This window comes from Stegostoma tigrinum, chromosome 18, assembly GCF_030684315.1.
Source record: "Stegostoma tigrinum isolate sSteTig4 chromosome 18, sSteTig4.hap1, whole genome shotgun sequence".
Classification (NCBI taxonomy): Eukaryota; Metazoa; Chordata; class Chondrichthyes; order Orectolobiformes; family Stegostomatidae; genus Stegostoma; species Stegostoma tigrinum.
Window position 1 is genome coordinate 22635883 of NC_081371.1, and position 26096 is coordinate 22661978.

General features: G+C 40.5%; 1 protein-coding gene across 15 annotated transcripts in view; it reads left to right on the forward strand.

The window, feature by feature from the left end:
* Positions 1-26096, forward strand: part of LOC125460699 (voltage-dependent L-type calcium channel subunit alpha-1C-like) — an 814036-nt gene that overhangs the window by 294763 nt on the left and 493177 nt on the right. For all 15 annotated transcript variants that reach the window (XM_048548420.2, XM_048548421.2, XM_048548422.2 and 12 more), the window contains exon 5: positions 11365-11504. In XM_048548420.2, the coding sequence (XP_048404377.1) occupies positions 11365-11504 (140 nt within the window). The remainder of the gene's footprint in view (positions 1-11364; positions 11505-26096) is intronic.

The following is a 26096-nucleotide window of genomic DNA, read 5'->3' on the forward strand; positions in this document are numbered from 1 at the left end:
GAACATCTGTTTGATGTAAAAAGTCTTAAAGCCTGAGAAGGGGTTGAGGGGGGAGGTGAAGGGGCGGGTGTAGCACTTGCTTCGGTTGCAGGGAAAAGTGCCGGGGTGGTGGGGATGGAGGGGAGGGTGGAGCGACAAGGGAGTCATGGAGCGAGTGGTCCCTCCGGAACGCACATGAGGGTGGGGAGGGAAAAATGTCTTTGGGTAGTGGGGTCAGATTGCAGATGGCGGAAATGTTGGAGGATGATGCTTTGGATTTGGAGATTGCTGGGATGCTACATGACTTTTCACATCAAACAGATGTTCACCTGCACACCTGTTAATGTGATATACTGTATCTGCTGTTCCCCTTGTGGCCCCCTCTACATCAGGGAAACCAAACTGAGGTTTGGGGACTGCTTTGTTGAACACCTACGCTCAGTTCGCAACAAACAACTGCACCTACTAGTCGCAAGCCATTTCAACTCTCGCCCCCACTCCTCGGACGACATGTCTGTTCTGGGCCTCCTGCATTGCCACAATGACGCCACCTGAAAGTTGCAGGAACAGCATCTCATATTTCGCTTGGGAACCCTGCAGCCCAAGGGTATCAATGTGGATTTCACAACCTCCAAAATCTCCCCTCCCCTGACCACATCACAAAACAAACCCAGCTAGTCCCCGCCTACCTAACCATTCCTCCCACCTCAAGCCCCACCCCCATCTTCTACCCACTAACCTCATCCTGCCCCCTTGGCCTGTCCGTCCTCCTTGGACTGACCTATCCCCTCCCTAACTCCCCACCTATATTCACCTTCACTGGCTCTAACCCCACCTCTTTGACCTGTCTGTCTCCCCTCACCCTATCTTCTCCTTTATCCACCTTCATCTGCCTCCTCCTCTCTTCCTGTTTATTTCAGAATCTCCTTCCCCCCCCCCATTTCTTAAGAAGGATCCCGACCTGAAACGTCAAACTTCCCTGCTGCTCTAATGCTGCTTGGCCTGCTGTGTTTATCCAGCTTCACACCGTGTTATTTCAGATTCTCCAGCATCGGCAGTTCCTACTGTCTCTGTAACTTTTTACTGGCCTTTCCTTGACCTTTTGCTGTTTAACCTGTTGCACCATTCCAATACGATTGAGGTAAATACATGCTGTTTGGCTCAGGAGAGAAAATTCTTGGTTGTATAAGATTTTCTTGTGTTTGGTGCCCTTGACTTTGGAGAGTTGATTATAGTGTACCTTTGACGTTAATCACAATGCACCCCAGCCATGTAGTTCATCTTCTATGGGCTGTAAGCAGTGTTTCACTAACCAAGGCTCACGACCGAATAATACTGTGTCACTTGCTTTCTTGCTAACTTGAAATTCATGCAATACCCTTTGATTAAAATAAAATCTGCTTGCCAAAATGTTTGCTGTAGGTCACTGATTGCCCTGAAGAAATCTTTGAGTTTGTCCTCTACTGTCTGTTCAACCTGATTTGATCTCTTTGTGGGGGTACTTCTTTGGTCTTTTGATCTTCCGTGGCAATGTCCTGCTTCAGCACATTTTCTGCAAGTGGCTTATTTTCTTCCAAAAAGAACATTTTAATTTAAACATTTTGGCATGTTGGCATCTCTTAGATTTCTTTGCCCCCCAGCCTAAGGCTGAAATTTTAGTGACTGGTATGAAAACAAAGTTGCTGGAAAAGCTCAGCAGGTCTGACAGCATCTGTGAAGGAAAAAGCAGATTTAATGTTTCAGGCCTGGTGACCGTTCCACAGAACTGACTTCCTCAGAGTTATGAGGAAGGGTCACCGGACCTAAAACGTTAACTCTGTCTTTTCCTTCACAGATGCTGCCAGACCTGGTGAGCTTTTTCAGCAACCTTATTTTTATCCCTGATTTACAGCATCCATGTTCTTTCATTTTTGTTTTAGTGACTGGTGTCTGTCCTATTCATTGGCTTATCTGGTATACCTTTTCATGGTTGAGTACCTTAATACTTAATAGATTCTGTAGATCCCCTGTGTCAAATCTTATCTTCACATCTTAAGATTGATTTGTTTTGCTTCTGACTCTTTGCTTCATTCAGCATCTGAATCGCTTTGTCCAGAATCACTTTGGTTTGTAATAACCCTGCCAAAGACTCATCAGTAGTGCCAACAACAGTCTGGTATCTTATGAATTTTGACTTTAGGCCACTTTAGTCACATGTCTCCATTAGTCTGCAGATGTCATCTATGGATTCATTTACTGAGTTTTGATTTTTCATTAATTGAATTAATTCTGAGGTTGAACAAGGTGTTAACCACTTTTAAAAACTCTTTGAATTTGTCTATCTCTTTGCAAACAATAACATAATTTACTACACTAATAATTATGTGCATAAGTGTAATTAATTGTTCAGCGAAGTTTGACGATCCAGTTTAGAAGTTGTTCTGTACATCTAATTAGTTTTCTCCAGGCTGCCTAATGCTGTGCTCAGTTTGGCCAATCTATGAAATTAAATCTTCCTGGCAATTATATTTCTGATGCCGCAGTTTTGTCATGAGATTTTGTACTTTAACTTCTTCTAAAGATTTTGGTTCTGCTGTAATTGTAGTTCTTCCATGCTTTGTTGCTATGCTGGAGGTATCATGTAGCAATGCTGGAGCACTTTCTTGTAATTGAGACTGAATTGGAGGTTTTTCTATGCTTCACAGCTATAATGGATGTTTTCCTGTGCTTTGATAAAGTTTTGGAAGTTTCACCATGCTTTGTGGGCGTAGTAGCAGTTTATTTGCTCTTCACAGCTGTGATAGGAATTTTCTGTTAGATCAGCATTGTGTACTTCCTTAAACTGCCCAACTCTTAAGTAGCTTAATCAGCAATTTCCTCAGCTCTCCACTCCATGAATGATGTGTTTCTCTCACAGGTCTTTTTGTTTTGTTTTTCCAGCTCTGCCTTGTGGTGTCCATGCACAATGGCTATGATGCATGATCAGGACTGCAAGCTGTTTTTCAAATTACAGTTTTTTCAATGTGATTTATGGTGCTAAATTGAATAAGGGATAGTTGTATAAGGGATTTTTGTCTTTAATTCAGGCAATCTTTGTCTCCTTGGTTCACTAGCTCAATTCAGACTCAGGACTGTTCCCACAGATCTCCACAATCATGGTGCCACCTGCAATTCTGCATGGAGTTACAGATTTCTTGTTTTTCCACGTTTCTGTCAGGTCTGAAATGTTTCATGTGTCATTCTCTGAAATATAATTCTGTGTTTAGTGATGAGATTTGTAGGGCTTGCTGCTGCCAGCAATTAGCCATATATGTTTCTCTTGAAGTTTTCTGGATCATCAGCATGTTTTCCCCCTTGTGTTTTGTTTGAAGGCTTGAAGTCTGATTTCTCCTAGCTGGCACAATTTAGAAATGGGGCTCACAACCACAGCTCACTTCATTGTGGCAGGGGCCCACCATGATCATCACGCTACTATTCACCACATAGTTTGTGTGCATTCCTTCAAGTCCAAAGTTTATAGCTTTGAGGATAGCTACCTCTGTGGTCTACCTAGATCTGCCCTGTTGAGTCAAAAATGTGAAGTTTATCGCATTATTACAACCATTTACAGATTGCCTGAATATGACCTATATTTCTACATAGACCATTAGGAGCAAACTAGCCTCAGGTGTCTCTCTCTCTCTCTCTCTCTCTCTCTCTCTCTCTCTCGAGGTTCTCCTTTTATTCTGGCCTAGTCCTCATGGCGTTTTCACAATGGGTGATGCTTTTTGCTTTCAGTCAAGTGTGAACACTTTCTTACTGTTATGCAATAAATCAATCTTTCCACATAGCTCAGGTTTTCTATTTTTGGAACATCTTTGAAACATCTTTAGTTACAAACCAATAAAAAATGACTAACAAATAGCAACGGGAGAAAATAAACATTGAAGGTTTGAAGGTAATTTCCATGTAATGTCAAGACAGACAGCATGACCCTTCTTCAGAAATGGGGATGGGGAGGGGAACTCAAATAAATAGAGAGGAGTGGTGTGGCTGGGGAAGGTAGGTGGGATGGTGATAGGTGAGTGCTGGTAGCATGTGGTGGAGATTTGTCAGTGAGGTGGGAGGGGTGGATAGGAGAGAAGATGGACAGATTGTGTCAGGTCAAGGAGGCAGGGATGGGAGGGAGGGTTGGACATGAAATCTGGTCAAGCAGCGTTGGGGAGATTTTAAAACTGGTGAAATCCATGTTTAGGCCATTGGGCTGTAGGCTGCCACGCTGGAAAATGAGGTGCTGCTCTTCCAGTTAGTGGGTGGTGTCATTGTGAAACTGGAAAAGGCCCAGGATGGACATGTCACTCAGGGAGTGTGAAGGGGAGTTAAAATTATTCTTGACCATAAGGTGTTGTCATTTGTTGCATGCAGAGTGCAGATACTCTACAAAACAATCTCCGAGCCTCTGCTAGGTCTCACCGATCTAGAGGAGGCTACATCGGTTTAGCATCTCGGATTCCTGCAGTATAATCTGCAAAATTTATAAGTGCCATATTGATTGACTGTCTATAAATTGTGTGTTTTTTGAAAAAAATAGAATGTATCTGCAAAATTGACGTTTTATAAATGCCTACTTTAGAAACAAAACCAGTCTGACTCCAAACTAATTTACAGAATCTAAACACGGTCTCACACATTGTTCGACCTAAAATGTCACCTCTTCTTTACACTGATAAAACCTTTAGTTCTCTCAGGACCGTGACGTGAAAGGAATTTGAAGATTTACATATACATATTAATCAATTAAAACCTTCTAATTGAATATTTAACAGCATCTTAAGTTTGTTTTACATCCTCATCAGTGGTGTGAATCTTTGATCTTTTACTTATAAGTTCTGTCTCTGACATTACCTCTCTCACTAACACCCAAAGAAGGATTGAGGATCCGAAAGCTTATACTTTCAAATAAACCTGTTTGTCTATAACGTGGTGGTATATGATTTCTGACTTTGTCCACCCTAGACCAAAACTGGCAGTTCTACATCATAGCTTCATTAAGGGGAAGCCATACCTGACAAATTGACTCAATTTTTGAGATGGTAACAAGTAAGAAATGTAATAAGTTAGGATTTCTGAACGGTATTCAATATGTTACCGCACTTAAGACAACTGAATGAGATAAGAGGCCATGGTATTAGGTGTAGTATATGAGCATTGTTAGAGGGATTGGTTACCAAATAAAAGGCAGAGAGTTGGGATACAGGGGACATTTGCAGGGTAGCAACTTATATTTTGAAACAGGGATCTGTGAATGGGCTCACAGTTATTTCCAACGTATGTTAATGATTTGGTTGAGGGAAATGAATGTTTGTGGCTAACACAAAAATAGGTAGGAAGGCAAATGGTGAGGATGACGCAAAGGACTGAATGCTGTGTTTTTTTGGCGTAAGTTTCAGTTACGTTTAGTTTTTGGAATTTCTTCTGCTATGAGACATAGCAGGATTGTTTGCTGTATCTTACTAGATGTGTTGCTTTTGCTCCCTAACACCGTCCCTATCCCAACAATGTCCCTTTCATCAATTCTAGTCCTATCTTACCACTTAGTGCATATCTGCCAAAAGACCAGCATCCCTAGTACCCATTACCATCTTTAAAAAGCTGCTTGGCACCTGGACAAACATTTGCCATTCAGGATTGTCCCTCGCCAGTGTGTCCACCAACTTTTTGAAGATGCCACTTCAGCAAAGTGATCATCACATTCCATCAAAAAAGGGTGTGTCTGATGTTCTCCAACCCACTTCCCATCCAGACCTATGTCAATCATTTAACTTTTCATTGCACTCATTGGAGCTTATAAACATAGAATCATACTGTACAAAAGAAGCCTTTCAGTCCATCAAGTTTGCTTCACCAAAAAATACTACTGTGAATCTACAGTAGTCCCACTTTCCAGAAGTTGTTCCGTAACCTTGAATGTAAGCACATTTCAAGTGCTTGTCCAAGTACTTTTTAGAGGTTGTGAAGTTTCCTACCTCAACTGCTGTCCCAGACGGTACATTCCAGATTCCCTCCATCCTCTGGGTAAAAACATATTTTACTTTTAGTTTAGTTTTTTTTTCCAAATCCATTCTAAACCCCCAACCTTTCACCTTAAAATTATGATCCTTGTTATTGACCCTTAAAATTAAGGGAACAGCTGTTTCATATTCATGCTGTCCATGCTGCTCATAATCTAACACGCTTCAAGCACGCCCTCCCTCAGCCTTCTCTGCTGCAGAGAAAAAAAACTTTATCCAGTCTCTCCTCATAGTTGAACTGCTCCATCTCAGGCAATATCCTGGTGAATCTCTGTAGAGATGTGATCAGAACTGGACAGAGGCCTATACCTGTGGTTTAACTGGAGTCCTGTGCAGCTCCAACATGACTTCCCTGCTTTTATAATCTGTGCTGCAACTGATAAAGGCAAGTGTCTCATGTGTCTTTTTAATCACTCTATTGACCTGTCATGTTCAGGGATCTGTGGACATGCACCCCAAGATCCCCCACTTCCTCTAAGCTTCCTAGTGTTCTGCCTTTCATTGAGTGCTCTCTTGTTACTTCTTCCAAAGAGCATTACTTCACACTTCGCTGGGTTAACTTCCAGCAACGACTGACCTGCAATCTGACGAATCCATCTGCATTCTGTAGTAATCTATGACCTTCTTTTCTTCACTGTCAACTACCCAGCCAATCTGTGACTCATTCACAAACTTATTTATCATCTCTCACACCCTTGTACATTTTCTTGTGTGATATATATCATGAAATATAAGGGATTCAATATTGACCCCGATTGGTACGCCACTGGACACCAGCCTCCAGTCATACAAACAACCTTCTACAACCACCTTCTGTCTCCTGCCACTAAGCCAAGTTTAGATCTAATTTGGCAAATTACCCTGGATCTTACTTGCTTTTATCTTCTTTATCAGTCTTCCATGAAGGACCATGTCAAAGGTTTTGCTGAAATCCATGCAAACTACAGCAACCACACTGCCCTCAGCTATACACTTGATCACCTCTTCAAAAAATTCAGCCAAACTTGTTAGACATAACTTCCCTCTGACAAAGTCACATTGACTGTCCCCAATCAAACCTCGCCTGTCCAGTTAGAGATTAATTCTGTCCTTAGAATTTTCTCAAATAGTTTCCCTACTGCTATTAGACTCATTTGACTGTAAGTTACTGGTTTATCTCTAAGATCCATGTTCAAAGGTAGAACCATAATACCTCTCCTCTAGTCTTATGTCACCTCTGACCAGAGAAGAATTAAAATTTTGGGCCAGAGTCCCTGTAATTTCCTCCCCCTTTCCCACAACCTGGGATACAACTCATCTGGACCTGAGGGTTAGTCCATTTTTAAGCCTGCCAAAATCTCCTCTACCTCCTCACTCCTTACGTTAATCTGCTCAAGAACCTCACAATATTTCTTCCCAATTCTATAGCTGCAGCCTTCTTCAAAGTGAAGGCAGACTCATTTAACACCCTACCAACATCCTCTGCTTCCTCTTGCCCAGATTTCCCACTTGATCCCAAATTGGCCCCACACTTTCCCTTGTTATCCTATTCCATTTAATATACTCATTGAACATCTTGGGATTCTCCCTAATCATACCTGTGAGTGTTTTCTCATACCACCTCTTTGCTCTCCCAATTGCTTTATTTTAGCTTTGTCCCTGCACTTCCTGTGCTGTACCAGGGCTTTCTGGTGATTTACTCCCTTCGTGCGTGTTGTAAGTTTCTCTTTTCCTTCTTATCCAGTCCTGAATATTCTTAGACATCCAGTGTTCTCTGTGAATTCTCATTCTCAGTTGAGCATGTTGTACCTGTACTGTTGCCAATTCCATTTTGAATGCCCCAGTGTTTTGCTGTTCCCAGTCTACTTCATTCTTTCATTTGATGAAGTGATGACCTCCATGTCCCACAGCGCCTTTGGAATTGTCACAACTGATGGGACTATTTTGGCTGGCATTTGCCCCTTTTTAAGTAATACTGCCAACTTCTATATTGTTAAAATATAGTTAGAATCACAAGCACTAATGGCATGTTACAAATTACCTTTGACCAACTTTTGAACCGGAAGTACATTCAGTCTGCATGCATGATGGACAAAGAAATTGTGAGTTATTATATGTAGCTAGAGTTTTCACAAGCATGCCTCAGGTTATTTGACCATTCAATATCTTAGTGCCAAGTGGACTTGAATCCCACACTTTTGCCCATTAAACTGATACTGACTCCTAGTCATTTTTCAGTTGTATTTCACATCTAGAAAACACAGATTATACTGGACAGTGTCAGCACTGCGCTCTTCCTAGTTATCAGGTAGGCCCGTCAACCTCCTTCAACCCTGCATGGTAATCTTATTTGACCTTACACTATCCTGACAGCCCATTTTCATCCTTTGCCCATATGTAGAAAACAATTACTTGAATTTTGTTTCTAAATGTCCTCCCTTCTTCTGATTTTGCATCCTAAGAATGCCCACCCTGTTCCTCCATGTTCACCTGTGAATGACATGGTATTGGTCACTCATTGGTGAACATTGCTTCTCTTCCGCAGCTTAAGATGCCTCCAATACTGTTCTGCCTAACCTGTATAAACCTTGAGTTTCCCCTGTCACTGCTCTTGTCCCAACGTCAATACATTCCATTGCTTTCCCCACTGCCTGGAATTCCTCCACACTTTCGGCAATGTTTCTACGGTATTCCCTTACACCCTTCTGAATGATCAACACACAGATAACACTCGCATCCACCCCCCTGCCCCTTGACCATTGTCTTTGCAGTTCCTCAACTGCCGAAAAGTGATTTCCCTGACTGCTTGCAATGGCCCACAGGACTGACCATAATTCATTCCCTTGACTGTGATCACACGTATCTCCTGACTGTGACGGGCCCAAGCGCGTGATTGATTATAACCAAGTCCTTAAACTATATGAGGACTCTGTCTATACTGAGGGTACTGGACCCACTGACTGACAGCAGGCCACTTGACTGGTTAGGGTACTAGCCTCACCCTGTTTCCAACATGGTGATTTGAATTGAATTAACATGCAGTGTGTTTGCTGAGCAGACAGCTGTAATGATAAATTGATATCTAGGTTTGTTGTACCGCAAAATGTCATTCCAACCCAGACAAATCCCTACTGATAAATATGACAAGCAGCCTGTCTCTGCAAAAGAGCACATCAGAATAACAGTACTGATAGCCTTAAGGCTCTGGCCGAAACACCAATTGACATACAGACATTTAAGATAAGGCATGGATGCTGTGAGCTTGCCAATAGTTATTAAGTGAACAAATGCTAAGGCAGCAAGTGAGCAGGCCTGAGATGCACCCAGGTCCAATCTATGAGCTGGGGGCCTGTCTATGCATGCAGACCATCCATGCAGCAGTTTTTGTTTGTGAATTACCATGCCCCAGCCATACAGATCTGTATTTCCTGCAAATGCATTGGAGAGATATCATGAGGGATTGGAAAATCTTGAATGCAAATATCTGTCAATGAGGGGTGCACCTGGCTGGTGGTCTTGGATAGTGTCCTCAGATGAGGACACATGCTGAGTAACATGGAAACTCTTCAGTGAGTCTAAGTTTGCCAGGTGCTTGCTCTGACCTCCAAATGAAGTATCCTCAGCGTCTAGTTTTCTTGGCACGTTTGGTAAGTGAGGCAGCAGCATATAAATGAGGTTAGATGTGCTGTCAATATGGTGTTTAACAAGCAGTAATCTTCCTTAATTGGCAACTGTCTATTGCCCACTAGAAACTGTCCTCAAGGCTCGGCAGGTACATAAAAATACAAATTTCTCCCAACATCACCACTTAGCCTAGCAGGATTTCACACATGATTTTGCCACAATTCTTACCCATGGGTCCAATATGTATCTCCCCAGAGAGTCTACAGAAAGATATCGGCAGGTTAAGTGAGTGGACAAAAACGTGTGCAGCTGGAATATAATGTGGGAAAATGCCTGGAGAAAATGAGCAGAGGATTTTGGACAGCAGAGGGCTGTCTTAAACTACTGTTAATAATTATATCCTGTTGAGGTTGGTGACATTTTAATTCCATGACTTGCTGGGCAGTCTGAATTTGTAGATTGTATCATACTTAAATTGCAGCACACACTTTCTGTATGTAATTTCACCGTCAAATAAAGAGACCACAATTTTTCACCAGCCTTTTTATGTGATTGGAACATTTTTGTTTAGGAAAACAAAATGGTAACAAACAGACATGCTGATTGTGTTAGGAGACAAGAACTGCTAGAAACTTTCAGTCCCATCATCATCACCTATTCCACATCAGCTTTCCTGCAATCACCAATCATGTATTATCCTCAAAAAATTCAGTCGAATCAATAAACTATAGCTTCCGTTCCAGAAACCTGAGATGCCGTGAGCCTAGTTTTGTGCATGTCAGTTTGTGCAGTAGTGTACCTTAATCTTCAAGTTCTGCTAAAATCTACTCAGAATAATTCTTCAAGTGTCCTTTTAATTTAATGTTCCTTTGATTCTCAGTATAGGCAAAATAGTTCATTATATCTATCTGTAGCCGCTTCATTATTCTTTTGACCAGCTTGACCATATTTTGTTTGATACTATCTCTATTCTCCGAAGTCTTAATTACTATTATACTTCTTGTAATTTTTGATATGTTTTTTGATTTGTCACTGGAAATGACTACGTATCCAATTTGATTTTCAGACATACATGGCTGTACAAAAGTGATATTAGATATATTTGATTTTTCAGCTGTCCCATTAATATCACTGTCTAAAAACCCCAATAACAAAATTAAATTATGGTTATTCATTGGCGATTTGAATTATTAATTTAAAAATAAGCTTTATTTATATTTCACCCATGGCTCAACAGTGACATCTCACTCTCTGAATCAGAAAATTCAATCCCCATTACTCAGATTTGATCACAGAATCCAGCTGATGCTCTAATACTGAGGAAGTGCTGCGTTTTTAGATTTGCCAGATTTTAGGCTTCAACGAGAGTTTCAGCTGCCCTTATTTGAACAAAAATTAAGCAAACACTGGTTTGAAGGACAGCAAGCGAGTTCACCTTTATGTTTTGGCCAAAAACTCTACTCAACTAACATCATTCAAACAAAATATCTGAGCATTATATCATTGCTCATTATGGGATTTCTTTGCTGATAAGTCAACTGACATTTTTCTTTCATTGCAACAGTGACCACACTTCAAAAATACTTTATTGGTAAGTGCGTTGGGATGTCTTGAAATAATGAGAAAGCATTTCAGCAAATTGCACCTTTTTTTCTCGCTGCCGATGGACTATCTTGGCGGAGTGGACTGTACAGTTTATGTGACTATGCTTCTGATGAAGTGTAATCGGTGCTTTTCTTTCTTTCTCCTGTAGGCTTTTTAGTGCTATTTTAGAACAAGCAACCAAAGCAGAGGGAATTAACCCAATCGGAGGTAAAGCTGCTGGATTCGATGTCAAAGCTCTTAGAGCGTTCAGAGTACTACGACCATTACGCCTAGTGTCTGGTGTTCCAAGTAAGTACTTTGGCAAGGTACAATTACAAAATATAGGAGACAAGATGTAATAGAAGACTTGAAATCCATAATCTACTTTGCTGTCATGTTGCATGTGTACTGAAGCAAATATCAGCAATATGCTCATTGGAGAACCAATTTGGGAGTGAGATTTGGATTGGGGAGACAAACAACAAACTCACCTGGATACAACCGTTTGAGGGCTGAGCTTATTTGAACCACAGTGCTTTATTTTAATTCGATTGGCAGGCTGCTAACAAAGTAAGTCAGAAGTGAGCAGCCTGATAACTTTCCAGGTAGCACTTCCTTTGGGGATCCAGAGAACTATTTGAAGCATAAATGTATTATTAGTGAGAGGTTACATTCAAGCCATGGCAGATTTAAATATGAACTAAGGAAATAAGAAATGATGTTCAAGACTGTCCCAAGTTGTGAAACCATTCTCTGGATGTCCTAGTAAATGAAGAGACCAAGGAAGGTGATAACTGGCTTTTACAAGCACTATTGCCTGAAGAGAGGTGACAGTTGATAGTGAATTTTACATGTATCAATCCTGAAACCTGGATTTGTATAAATTTCATTTTAGTAATCTGATGAGAGCAACATGGGTTTGTATGATATTTATTTCTCCATCTGTCTTAAAGTCATCTGGCAACTGTCCTTGCAATTTCCCAGCACTCCGACATTTTCTCTCCTGCATCATAGACTGTATTAAGCTCAGATTCAAAAGTACCCATTTATCAAGCAACTATATAAGTGGCCTTTTTGCTAAGTGTTTTTTTACTGAATTGCCTGGCTCCGAGTTTTAATGTTTTCTTTTCCTCCACCTGCAGTAACATTTCTTTCCACTCTGTCAATTCCTTTGAAAATTCCAAAAACCTCAATCATATAATTCTTAACCTTCCATATTCAGTGAAATACAAGCCTAGTTTATCCAATCTCTCCTCATAATTTAACTTTCCAAACTCTAGCAACATTCCTCTGAATGTGTGCCACATGCTTTTAAAGTGTGCTCATTTTACTCTTTCATGGGATGTGAGTCTTGATGGCACGGCTAGTAGTATGACCCAAATCTAACTGCCCTTATTTGCTTTCCAGGGGTATGATATGCAGAGCTATTCACAATATTCCAGATATGATAAAGCTATATGTAAACATTAAGGTGGTACCATTAGAAGATACCAATAAAATTCCATTAAGATGACAGTGGAGTAGGGCTTCTGAGCTTAGGGCTCTTCTGTTCTGTCCACTTTTTTTCCTCTTTTTCCTCTCTTTTGTTTTTTCCTCTTCTATTTTATTTTACTTAACTCTTGGTGAAGACCTCGGTTATGGCGACGGCATCAGCAAGTGGATCAAGCAGTATGGACTCGTGGCAGCGGTGTCAGAGGCAAGGTTGTGTTTACCGGCAGCTTCTGCACTGCCGAGTGGTCCTTGTGCTAACTCATGGCATAAGTGAGTTTGACTTCCCAGCAGTATCTGTTTCCAGCACAGATTCATGGAGGTAGAGGCGAGTTTGGGCCCAGTTTGAGACCTCGCGATATCAGCAGTAGCTGCATCAGCATTGTGAGCCCGAAGTAGACTCATAGTGGCAGTGAGTTTGGGTTCACTGTAAGACCCAGTGAGTTTCGATGGCATCTGCAATGGCAAGGTCCAGCGAGGATTCATAGTAACGAGGATATTAGTGAAGGAGATGTGGTGCCAAGAGTGGTGACTTTCATTCCAGTGATGGTGGTGCGGCAATGGGGGTCTTGTGCCTGGCCACCAGACCCATGTCCCATGATGGAGCACTGAACAAGGACTTTATTTATTTATTTATTTATTTTCCTGTCTTTATGTTCCATGTTTGGTATTTTTTGTGTTTTAACATTGTGCTTGAAAGTGGTGGCATTATACAACATCTTTCACTCTATGTTGTAACAAGATACATAACAAGAAATAAATCAAATCATGCCAAAAGTTGCTCTCATCTGGGACTTTAGTTGTAAAGTTTAACAATGCATTTGCCTTTGCATTTTTTAAAAATTGCCTGCTATGCTTTGGTGATTTGTGCATATAGGCATCCCCAATTCTCTTTGCACCTCCATTATTCCTAGCATTTTAAATTTTTGATAGTATTTAGATATGTTCCTTTTCTCCAGAATGGATACCCTTATAAATGCGAGGTGATGCATTTTGGAAGGTCGAATTTAAAAGCTGAGTATAGGATTAAGGATAGGATTCTTGGCAGTGTGGAGGAACAGAGGGATCTTAGTGTGCAGATACATAGATCCCTTAAAATGGCTACCCAAGTGGACAGCGTTGTTAAGAAAGCATATGGTGTTTTGGCTTTCATTAGCAGGGGGATTGAGTTTAAGAGTCGTGAGATCTTGTTGCAGTTCTATAAAACTTTGGTTAGACCACACTTGGAATACTGCATCCAGTTCTGGTCACCCAGGAAAGATAGGAAAGATGTGGATGCTTTGGAGAGGGTTCAGAGGAGGTTTACCAGGATGCTGCCTGGACTGGAGGGCTTAACTTATGACGAGAGGTTGACTGAGCTCGGACTTTTTTTCATTGGAGAAAAGGAGGAGGAGAGGGGACCTAATTGAGGTATACAAGATAATGAGAGGCATAGATAGAGTTGATAGCCAGAGACTATTTCCCAGGGCAGAAATGGCTAACACGAGGGGTCATAGTTTTAAGCTGGTTGGAGGAAAGTATAGAGGGGATGTCAGAGGCGGGTTCTTTACACAGAGAGTTGTGAGAGCATGGAATGCGTTGCCAGCAGCAGTTGTGGAAGCAAGGTCATTGGGGACATTTAAGAGACTGCTGGACATGCATATGGTCACAGAAATTTGAGGGTACATACATGAGGATCAATGGTCGGCACAACATCGTGGGCTGAAGGGCCTGTTCTGTGCTGTACTGTTCTATGTTCTATGTTCTATGTTCATACACATCTATGTCAAAATCTATTTGTTATAATTTTGTCATCTCACTTAATCAAGGAATGTCTTCCAATTTCTATGGAATCTATTATACTACCACATTTGGGTCATCTGCAGACTTGGATGATTGCTTTCTACTGTGTTGTCTCAGTTATTGAAAAAATAAGAGTAGATGGGACCCAAGCACATACTGTAGAACACTACCAGTGATTATCTTCCAAATGGAGTATGTACTTGCTATCTCTACTTTTTTTGCTATCAGCTAAACAGATCAATACTTCATCTTCTATTTTGTGAGCTTTAGTTTTGGGAATTTTGGCTAGCAGTTTCTAATGGGTAATTTTATTGAATGTTTTCTAGAAGTCCATGTAAATTGTGTCCTCATACATTCTCCTGTCTGCTACTTCAATTACTTCCTTATCTTTTTCAACCTGCCCTTACAGTATCAGTAACAAAATTTGTTTTCACAACACAACAAATGCAAAAACTTCTCTGAACATCTCTGACTACTTTGTAAATTCACACTTTAGCCATTTGATTTCCATTCTCTACCCCCTCATATTTGCATTCTGTTGCTTTTTCATCTAAGCATATGCACTATGTACAATGTGCATTTGAAATTATGAGGCTGGCTGCTTACCTGAAGAGACAATTACTTATACTTCTTCATGTGCCAGAAAAGTAATATATCCAGTTTGACAAATTCTTTTTTGATTTGATTTGATTTACTTTTGTTACGTATTGAAATACAGTGAAAAGAATTGTTCTGCATGCTATCCAGACAAATCATACCTAATATTAAACACACCAGTGTAATATAACAAAATACAGAACTTAGTATTACAGCTGCAGAGAATGTGCAGGGAATGATCAACTCTAATATATGAGAGGTCTGTTCATAAGTCTGATAACAGCGGGAAAGAAGCTGTTCTTAAATCTGTTGGTATGTGTTTTCAATTTTTTACCTTCTGCCTGATGTAAGAGGGCTGAGAGGGTAAAACCAGGGTGGGAGGGATCTTTGATTATGCTGGCTTTCCCGATGCAGCGGGAGGTGTAGGCAAAACCAATGAAGGAAGGCTGGTTTTCATGTTGGACCAGGCTGCATTCACATATCTGTGAAATTTCTTTTGCTCTTGCTAACTAAGCTATGATGCACCCGGATAGGATGCTTACTGTGGCTATTTTATAAAAATGGGAAAGAATCATTGTGGACATGCTGAATTTCCTTAGTCTTCTGAAGAAGTAGAGGTTTTGGTATGCTTTCTTGACTGTGACATCGACATGAATGGACCAGGATGGATTGTTGATGGTATTTACTAGTGGGAACTTGAAAGTGTCAACCATTTCCACCTCAGCACCACTAGTACAGATAGGGGCATGCTTCCAGAAGTCGATGACCAGCTCCTTTGTTTTGCTGACATTGAGGGATGCTTGCATTATGAAGTTTGTCATATGTTACCATCCAAATTAACTCTTGACACTTGTTTCATTCACCGAGGACCCTTCTGAAAATTCCTCAGAAAAGGACAGTCCTTCTGAGGATAACTTGTCATATGCTACATCCCTCCTAGGCACCAGCAAAGAGATTGGCACATCACATACTTTAGGTAGTAAGTTACTCAGGTGAAACACTTAATGTAAGCGAACAAAAGTAGGTAGCAGTGACTGAGGCTTCTCAAGAGAAGGCCCCCCCAGAGTGCAAAGTCATCTCCCAGCTTAACTGAGGAGCAAAGACAGTTGGATGTAGGGAACCAACTTTGAGAAGAAAATTGTCTGCATTGGGCAATCAATTTTATGTTGTACTGCTGGTCATGCAAGAATTTTTTGAAACTTGGCAGGAAGTATGGAGAAACCTGCTTCCTGCTTGTGTGATGTTGTATCGCAGCAGTACTCTGCAGTTCATTTTGGGGCATATGGCCCACTCCAGGCACTTTGTAGCTACTAGGAAAATGTAGTACTAGTCTTTGAAACTGTGATAAAAGCTAAATATCTTGATCCAGCACTTGGACTCTAGTGTGTGCCGTATTTAGCCGTGAAGAGAGTAAATAGATGGGGGTTTCCAAGCCTTCACCAAGCTTTTACAGTTCTCTTGCAGATTAGTGAGAATTATTACACTGCACCCCTAAGATGGTGTGTAATGACATAACAGAAGTAGCACATGTTCCCTCAATCAGTGTATTATCGCATTTAATCACTTGCTATCCTTTCAAAAAACAACTGCCTTAAAGCCAGTTGGATAAGATTGACCAGGCAGCAGCTAAAGTACTACAGTATATATCTAGGCCCTCACACAGAAATGAGGTCCCTCAAGGCTCTGAAAAACCACAAAGAAATCGACAGAATAAATCACCTTACATCAGTCATGCAAGTCATGAGCAGAGCACTTTGTCGGACTAACCAGGTCAAGAAACATTGTTTTCAGAAAGGCAGTGAAAGTTGTTTCATAGGCAAGAAATCACTTCAAGGTGCTTTATATTTATAATTAAACTTTCTACATTCAGCAGGTTTTTTGTAGTTTTATTTAAAGCAGCATCATATCCCAAATTATTATTATATAATATATATAAATAATTGAGTGGATTCAATATTCTTTTATGTAGGATCATAAGGAAGCATATTTTCATACGGAGTACGCTGCAAACATAGGCTCTTTTGCAACTGATATTGAATTCCAGATCCAGTGAAATCTGAATCTGAAACTGATAAGTATTTCTTAGCTAAGCGTATCAAAGCAGAAGTATTAGAAGTAGATAGATGGCTTCGATTGCACGGTGGGACAGACATAGGGCTGCATGACCTACTCCTGTTCTCTTTAAAACAATGGTGATAACTTGCACTGTCAATGTAGGAAGTTCGAGAAGCATTAATCTCGCAACTGACACCAGGTATCACTGGCTTCAAAGCTCCTCACCTTCACCAAAATTCTTCTCATCAACCAGTCACTTGTTTTCTACAAATGTAGTCCTGTCTAGACTGACATGCTGTTCTACATGTTACACAATACAGAGATGCTGAAGAAATCCTCTTAGATTGTGTGAATTTTTTTTTTGCTCCTCTCTTCAAAACAAAGGATAACAATTTGGAGATAGTAGGAACTGCAGGTACTGGAGAATCTGAGATAACAAGGTGTAGAGCTGGATGAACACAGCAGGCCAAGCAGCATCAGAAGAGCAGGAAGGCTGACGTTTCGGGCCTGGACCTTTCTGAAGAAGGGTCTAGGCCCAAAACATTAGCTTTCCTGCTTCTTTGATGCCGCTTGGCCAGCTGTGTTCATCCAGATCGTCTCCATGTTATCTCAGATAACACTTTGGGTTTTGGATTGGGGCCCCGGTATTGCCGTTAAATGGGAATCCCAACAGACATTGCATAGTGAAATCACCCAGCAGTGATTTTCCATGAAATTGGCTGACTGTTGTCTAAAGGCTGTGCGTACCATTGAATTACAAATGCCTGTGGAAGGTTCCCCAGCTTGGGGAGGAGCAGAAGTCTGTTGTTTCAGATTAGAGATAGAAAGAAAGAGAGGGACCCTCCACTTTGAAGTGCACTCTCAGAAACTTTTAAAACTTTTAAATGACAAAGAAGCCACATAGGGCAACTGACAGGTTAATACAACCTAGGCTATTTTTACAGTTGTAGCCAAGTGGGCAGGAAGCACTTCAAAGACTAGCTGGAGCATTTGTCACTCTAAACTGTCTCCAAGCAAATGAATTATTCCTATTGCCATAAGAATTCAAAAAGCTGACTAGGGATTTCTAGTCAGGCTCAGGTAATTGATTGAAGTTAGCTTGTTGTGTTCCTTAATTGGCTGCCTATTAGTCAAGAAGCCCTTCTGGCCTGATGTTGCACCTGGGAATGTAGTTCAGGGGTGGTGTTGTGCTAGCACACTGATACCCTGGAAGATGATTCATATTTGCCTGCATCTGTGGATGAAAAATCTACATATGGAAGCAGGAATGGTATGCATGATAAGCTAAAAGAGATTACTCTGGGAAAATAAAGAATAAAATCAAAAACAAAGTGAAAGATCTCTCAAATTCATAAAAAAGCATAGAAATAGTTCCCTACAATTTGATTACCCATAGAGATGGTTTTCAGTCATTCTTTTAAACCAAGTTGCTGGAAAAGCTGTCACAGATGGTGCCAGACCTGCTGAGCTTTTCTAGCAACTTTGTTTTTGTTCCTGATTTACAGCATCCACAGCTCTTTTAGTTTTTTATTCTTTTAAATCAGTCCAGCTGGGTTTTACTTTGGGGTTTCCAATGCTGTGTGGCATCTCAGCAATTTGGTGTCAAGAGCATATTGGGGTCTGATTCATTGCTATATGTTGTGTGTATTCATGCTTGCCTCTTTCTACTTCGTGACTAAAGTGGCTGTTAAAATGCTGACAGGTGGGAATGAGCAGCACAGGTGCAGTACATATGCAAGAAGGCCAATGGAATGTTGGCACTTATTGCAAGGAGTTTGGAATATAAGAGTAGGGAAGTTCTACTGCAAGTCTACAAAGTTTTGATGAGACTATGCCTGGAGTACAATCAGTAGTTTCAGCCCCCTTATTTTAAGGATTGCTATTGTTTTGTTGGAGGCAGTTTACTAGGATAATTCCTGTTATGGAGGGATTGCCTTATGAATAAGACAATGTGACAAAGCTGTGGCTTTAAGCTGTGTGTTTTGTCCTGGTTTCTTTTGAAGAGAAGTTTTAAGGCAGAGTTATAAAGCAGCCTACCAGAACTGCTGAAGTAAACAGCTTGTGAGGCCTTGGGCTTTTTTTAAAGTTGACACAATAGAAGCAGCTTGAAAGGGTTTGGTCAAGCTGCCACAGAACTAGGGTCTTGCATTTAGCTTTCAGCAGAAGCTGCTTAGGTTGTGAAAAGCTGTCACATCTTTTTGTTATTGCTGAAAACTGGAGTTCTCTCTTTCTTTGAGAATTGTCTTTTGATGTCCTTTCCTCCTGGATTGGAGAACTACATGTGAGACCGTGTTTTCTGAATTTACCTTTTGCCAAGGGAGTGGTTTTGGGATGTTGCTATGTTGCAACAGTTTATTATTGATAGTAATTATATTGGCTGTTCTGTTAAGTTATTCCAATTCCTTTCTCTTGTCTTTTAACTATAGTGACCAATTGAATGGCATCTGGAATGCAACAGCTTATATTTATCTTGAAAATAAGAAAAAGTTAGTTAGGGTCTAGACTATCTTCTGAATAGTTTGAGGGGGTTTGGTCTGGTCCATAAATAGATTGGGACTCTACTCATTGGCATTTGGAAGAATGAAAGGTGATTTCATTGAAACATTTGAGATTCCTAAGGGCTTGACAGGGTAAATGAGATGATGTTTCATCTCATGGGACAGTCTGGGACCAGAGGGCATAGTCTCAGAAGAAAGGGGTGGCAATTTAAGCCTAAGATGAGGAAGAATTTCTTCTCTCAAGGGTTATGAGTTTATTGTAAACATTGCTACAGAGAATCCTTTTGTGTATTTATCTGAGGCTGAGGTAGATAAGTCCTTGATCAGTAAGGGAATCTCGGATGATGGAGAAAATGCAAGAAAGTAGACATGAGGAATGACAGATGAGCCATAATCCTATTGAATGACCGGCCCTTTGGCCCTGCTCTCTTCCTGTTCTAATTTCTTACGGTCATAATATCTGCATAGCTGTGTTGTTCCTACTGTACAATTAAAATTGCCTTCCAGCTTAGTTAACTTCACTTTTTAAAAAAAAAATGCAAATGCTTTCTCTATTTGCTTGGTTAAAAATACCAATTTCTGTCCCTTTTTGAGCAAAGAAATTCATTGAAATCACTTCTAAAATTTGTTTTTTTTACCCATTTCTATTTATGTCTACTGGTCCTATCCTCCTTGCCTAGTTTAGAGTAATGATAGAAGTGCACCAAATCCATACTTTTTAAGACTTTCTTTATAATTAATTATTTATTTTGCCACTTGGAGTCAGTCCTGCTTCTCTTGCCAATAAATGAAAGTGATAGTTTCATACTCTTGATTTCTACTTTCCTATTTTGACACAATGAACTGCTAATCTCTTCTGTGGATAGATTACCATGCTGAATGAGAAGATTTACTGTGCCATGCCTACTTTGACATCATCTTAGTGCCATGCTGAGTGGCATAGACAATAATGGTCTTTCAAACTTTATAATCATGGTAGCATTAAATTATTTATTCTTAGATATGGGTTGTGGGTGATGAAAATCTTGTTTCCCTATAGGTGAAGGACATGCACACCAAGTAAGGTATTGCATTACAAAGGATTTACCTGTAATTCTAAAATATCAGTGCATGTGTAGACATGGCCCATGACGTCAACTGGCCGTGACAGTTGGCATATGTGCAGCTGGCCTGGTGGGAGAGGAATAAAGGTCTTCAGTGGGTGTGGAGTGTGGGGTGTTGGGGGGTGTAATTAACCTGCACCAGGTCAGTGCGAGTGACCTGTATTGGAAACAAGGCCTGGGAGATGGGAGACGAGCAGCCTCGGAATGTTTATATTAAAACCTCGGGGTTTTTAAATGTACTTTTTCTAAACACACAGTTCCTGTCATACTGTCTTAGATTGGCAGTTGCTTTCCATTGCTTACCAATTACGTTCTGTCTTTGTGTTCGTGCATACTCTTGAAGCCATCTACAGACGTTGTTTACATGAATCACAGCTGTTGACTTAAGTGGTGTTGTACTCTTGTTTGCATTCCCTAACACAAATACAATTCTAAAACTGGACTAGTAAGGAGCATAGATTGAGTTTATTTGAAAATCTCTAATAGATTCACTTAAAAGACAAGCTGACAACTTGCAGTTAAAGAGCAACTGATGTATCCATCCCTAGTCTACCTTTCTGCCATTTTGGACTCTTCTTGATTGTTGGTAATATGATATCATCTTGGTCCTTGGCTAAGCAGCATACTCTGCTTTTAAAACAGTATTATGACATCCTCTTATCCAAGTTTAGAACACAGAAAATTACAGCACAAGAACAGGTCCTTCGGCCCTACAAGCCTGCGTCGATCCAGATCCTCTATCTAAACCTGTTGCCTATTTTTCAAGGATCTGTATCCCTCTGCTCCCTGCCCATTCCTGTATCTGTCTAGATGCAACTTAAATGACGCTATCGTGTCTGCCTCTACCACCTCCACTGGCAACGTGTTCCAGGCACCCACACCCTTTGCATAAAGAACTTTCCACGCATATTTCCCTTAAATTTTTCCCCTCTCACCTTGAAATTGCAACCCCTAGTAATTGAGTCTGCACTCTTGGCCGGGGGTGGGGGTGGCGGGAGAGCTCAATTACTAGAGGTCGCTACCCTTCTTAAACAAGGGACAACATTAGCAGTTCTACAGCCCTCCAGGAACTCACCCATGCTCAAGGATGCTGCAAAGATATCTGTTAAGGCCCCAGCAATTTACCCTCTCGCTTCCCTCAGTAACCTGGGATACATCCAATCCGGACCTGGAGACTTGCCCACTCTAATGCCTTTTAATTAAATTATGTGCAGCAAGTGTTTCACAGAATCCCATTATAAATTAGTAATTCTAAAGCTATTTGCACAGAAACAAGAATTGTGGAATTTACGGGTCTAAGAATTTGTATTATGTAGAAGTTGTTTGACAATCCTTCCAGAAATAATGGTGGTTTAACCTTTTGGGGATTAAGATATTATAATTGGCTGTTCTGAACGTGTATATGTATCTGTCTCTTGCATCTTTTTAATAATACTGGTTGTTGTTCAATGTTATTCCACACTTTCATTATTAAGGTATATCTTTGTGTATGTTCCACGTGTAGTTGTTTTCTGTTTCTCCTCAAAGTTGCTCCGTTGGATGCTATGACTGAAGGATTTAGACTCACTGTACATTTAGAATACTCCTGCAGCTAAACAGATTCCCTCATTTACGACCCTGACCACCTGTCCTACATGCAGAATGGGTCATTGTGAAGCTGCAAGTCAGTTTTGTAGCATTTCTCCCTCCTTTTTGAGAAGTTTGCTTAATATTTTTGTGACTTGTACAAATAATGGCACAGCGGGTTTGTCCTAACCTCCCTTCAAAACGGTCTCTGTCACTGATGGTTAGTGTATATGGATTGGTGTTGCTCTTTGGTGTAATATGGCAATATGAAGATCTTGTTTTGTGGCCCTGCACTTCATGATGAGTTTTAACTGAATGCACAAATCGCTTGGCAATCTATTATCTATCTCAGCATTACCTAGGATAATTTGATGCAGCTGCCACTTAGTTTACATTCTGTTGGACACACTTGTCCCTAAAAGGTCTGCCTATATAGTGTCATTGTCAGATATGATTGCAGGTGTATCAAATGGACTGAGCATTGTACTCATCATCGCTGTCATGGCCATTCTCTGTGTCCTTTAACTATCCTTTAACGAAAATTAGAAAATTGGAACAATAGGCGGTGACCAGAAATAACCTTCACAATGTATGGTAAATGTCTGTTGCCGTTTTGGACCAAGGTTCTGACAGAATTTTGTGAGGATGTAGAGGTTCTTTGTATTGTTGTAGTAGCTGATGACCCTGGTGTGCCTAGTTCTCTTCCTTTTGGACATCAGCTGGGGATTATTAACTGTATATCTTTTCCTCCGGTTGATTGCAGTTGCACTGACCAAATGTTTTCAAAGCAACTATCCCACATTTTCAGCTTGTCTGTTCTGTCTAGTTGTAAGTCTGCTGGAGTTTATGCATTCTTGTTCATATTTGCTAATTGGCTCAATGAATCTCTAAGCTAACTACTTTATGATTGGATTTGAAGCAAATGTTGAAGTTCCTTAGGCTGTGACTGCCTCTTCCTGTAACTATCTTATCTACTCCTGTTAAAATTTGTAGGTTTTCAAAGATCCCACCCTGCCCATTCTTTTGTGCTTCAGCAAATTTAAACCCGAAATATCTCTGCAAGTCATCTTTGTCTTGAGGAGTAGACATGTGTTGTATTTCTTTGACATCCCCGGGGTTTGGATAGAGCCCATTACCAAATTAATAGAGCTACAAGCTTTCATTTGACTTTTGTTCATCTGGCACTTCTTGCTTTTCAAGTTGACTCCCATATGACAAGCTGCCCCCATCAGAGAGTAGATTTTGGTTTTGCCCATTACCACAATATCACAGTCAATATATCATTAACACCTTTTGCAGAGAAAGAGTTTGATGTTTGGGGTCCAAATATACTCCAATTTTGTCATCTTTCTTTAGCACATACAAAACAACTGCAATAGCTTGTGTACTTTTATACTCTTGGGACAAACCATTAATTTCCATATCATTCAGCTCTGTCTTAAACCTTGCTTCTATGTCAGTCTCCTACTTTCTGGGAGTTGATTGCATCTTCTCTTTGGTGCATACCTAAGTGTCACCTTTTAACTTACCTATAGTATTGAATCTGACTGGGTATATTCATTGTAAGTTATGATCTGATTCAACGCATGTATTCTTGACCAGTTCTACTGCAATTGATATCTTGATAATTTCATCAATAGGTATAGTGTTGATTTCTGTTTGTTCTCGTGGCATTGCAATTGCTGGTCTGTTTATCTTCAAGTTAAATACTTGGTATTCCAAGTGATTTCCATGCAGAATTGCCATAGCTATATATCATCGATGTATAAATGCAAGGGATGGGTGATCCATTTCATGCAGTCAGTTTTGTTATAGGTGATTTCCTGAGCTTCCAATGACCACATGCATATTGTTCAGGTATAGGATTCTAACAGGTTGCTTGCTGTGGTTCCCATTTTTAATTTGAGTATGTGTTTAGTGATTGTTTTCTGCCACATGATGTTAGCAGAGGCAAAAGCTTCTAACTGTTTGACGACTTATACACACTTCTTCCACTCTGAACCTTGGCCCTGTCTTGATGCTGACTTGATGTATGTGCCAGTGTTTATTTGGGACTCTGGTGTACTGTCTGCAGTTATGGTCAGCATGCTACAGATGTTTTTCTTTTGGTTGTGTCCTGCTGTATACTCTGCATCTTTTCTACGAGATTTCTTGCCTAGGCAAGCCCACTGTTCTTTTGCACCTGCAGCAGTCTTAGAACACAGGACAGCTTCACAGATGATGCAATAGACCGCATTTCCAACACTTAATATTTACCCACCCTTCACATCTTTCAGGTTCCTAGAACTGACAATCTGTCATCATCATTTGGGAATGGTTTTGTCAAACAATTTTATACACAATTTGGTTGCTCACATTATGCAACTGATTCTACTCCTTTGAAACTGGCCCGATGCAATATCCAGAAAGCATGAAGCTCACAAGAAAACAGTGCAACAACAATCCCATGTACAAATCTGAATTTCTTGAACCAGCAATGATATAACATTCTCTCATGATGCCCGGTTTCACCTCCAAGTTTAAAAATGGAATGAAAACCTTCCGGTAAATTAGTACTAGCTAGTTTGCCTACCATACTATTTCTGTCCACACATGTTGGTTTTGGTATCACAAAAAGTACACATTTTTACTAAGCAGTAAATAGTTTGTCAATTTAAATTGAAACTAACCATGCTAAAAGCCCAGTATGGAGAAAACAATAGGAGAGCAAAACTTCGTAGATACTGGCAACAGTGTGTATTTTTTTAATCAAGATTTTCTTTGGGGGTGATTTAATTTTCAACGGCTCTTTTTTTGAATTCCAGGAAGTCCTTTCTTTTTCTCATTTACTCCTCTATTAGGTAATGCATGCATATAGTAACTTTATCTAGTTATTTATGTTGGCACATTGAGTTCTGAGTCACAATGTAGCCAAATTATTGAAAATAATTCAATTCAATAATCACGTTCCCTTCTTCAACTAAAAATTACAACACAAGGAAAGGATTCATTTCCTAAACATGACAGTATTTTTATTGGCACAGGAAAACAGGCATGAGTTAGCAAAGGCATATTCTTTCCAAATTAATGAACATACTTCTACACGTAAAGAGTCATCATCCTAAACAGACTCTCCAGACTGTTAAGGTCGAGCTCATATGTTTCTAGCACATATGCATTAAGTTGTTATTAACCAGACAGTTGCTGCTATTTTTGCTGTTTGTCTGATCTTAGTCTCAGATTTAACAATTTTTTACAATATTCATTACGTTCATTGCATTTTGCCCAGGCAGTAACTCTTGAACATAAGCTTAAACCAGAGATATCACATTCAGTTGCAAGTGAGTCATTATCCAAGTTTTCCTGGCTCCTAATTAACTGAATGTTCCTTTTGTTGACAGGTCAAAACCTTTTTCTTCCTCTCCACCACCCCTAAACTTGCAACCACCTTCTGTGTTCCCTCCCTCATCGCAGCCTCAATTTCTTTCTTTTTCCAACCTTGTGGTCATCTAACTAGCCTACATCTTGTAGCCAGCATGACTTCCTTTTGCAGCCTCCTCGTCTCTTCCCCACAACTCCTTTCAACTTTCCTGACTTCCCAGCGCCCCCCCACCCCCACCCCCCGAGTCCTGTTCTCTCCATTACCTGGTTTGCAGACATCTTCACTCACCATATCCCTTTGCAGACTTAATTTCTCTCTCCCAATCCCTCTTGCAGCAGCCTTCATCTAGTCCAACACCCCCCCTCGCTACTTCTTTCTCTTCCTCCATACCCTTTTGCAGGTGCCTTCTCTTCACCCCATTCTGACACTTCTAGCAGCATCCTTTTCCTGA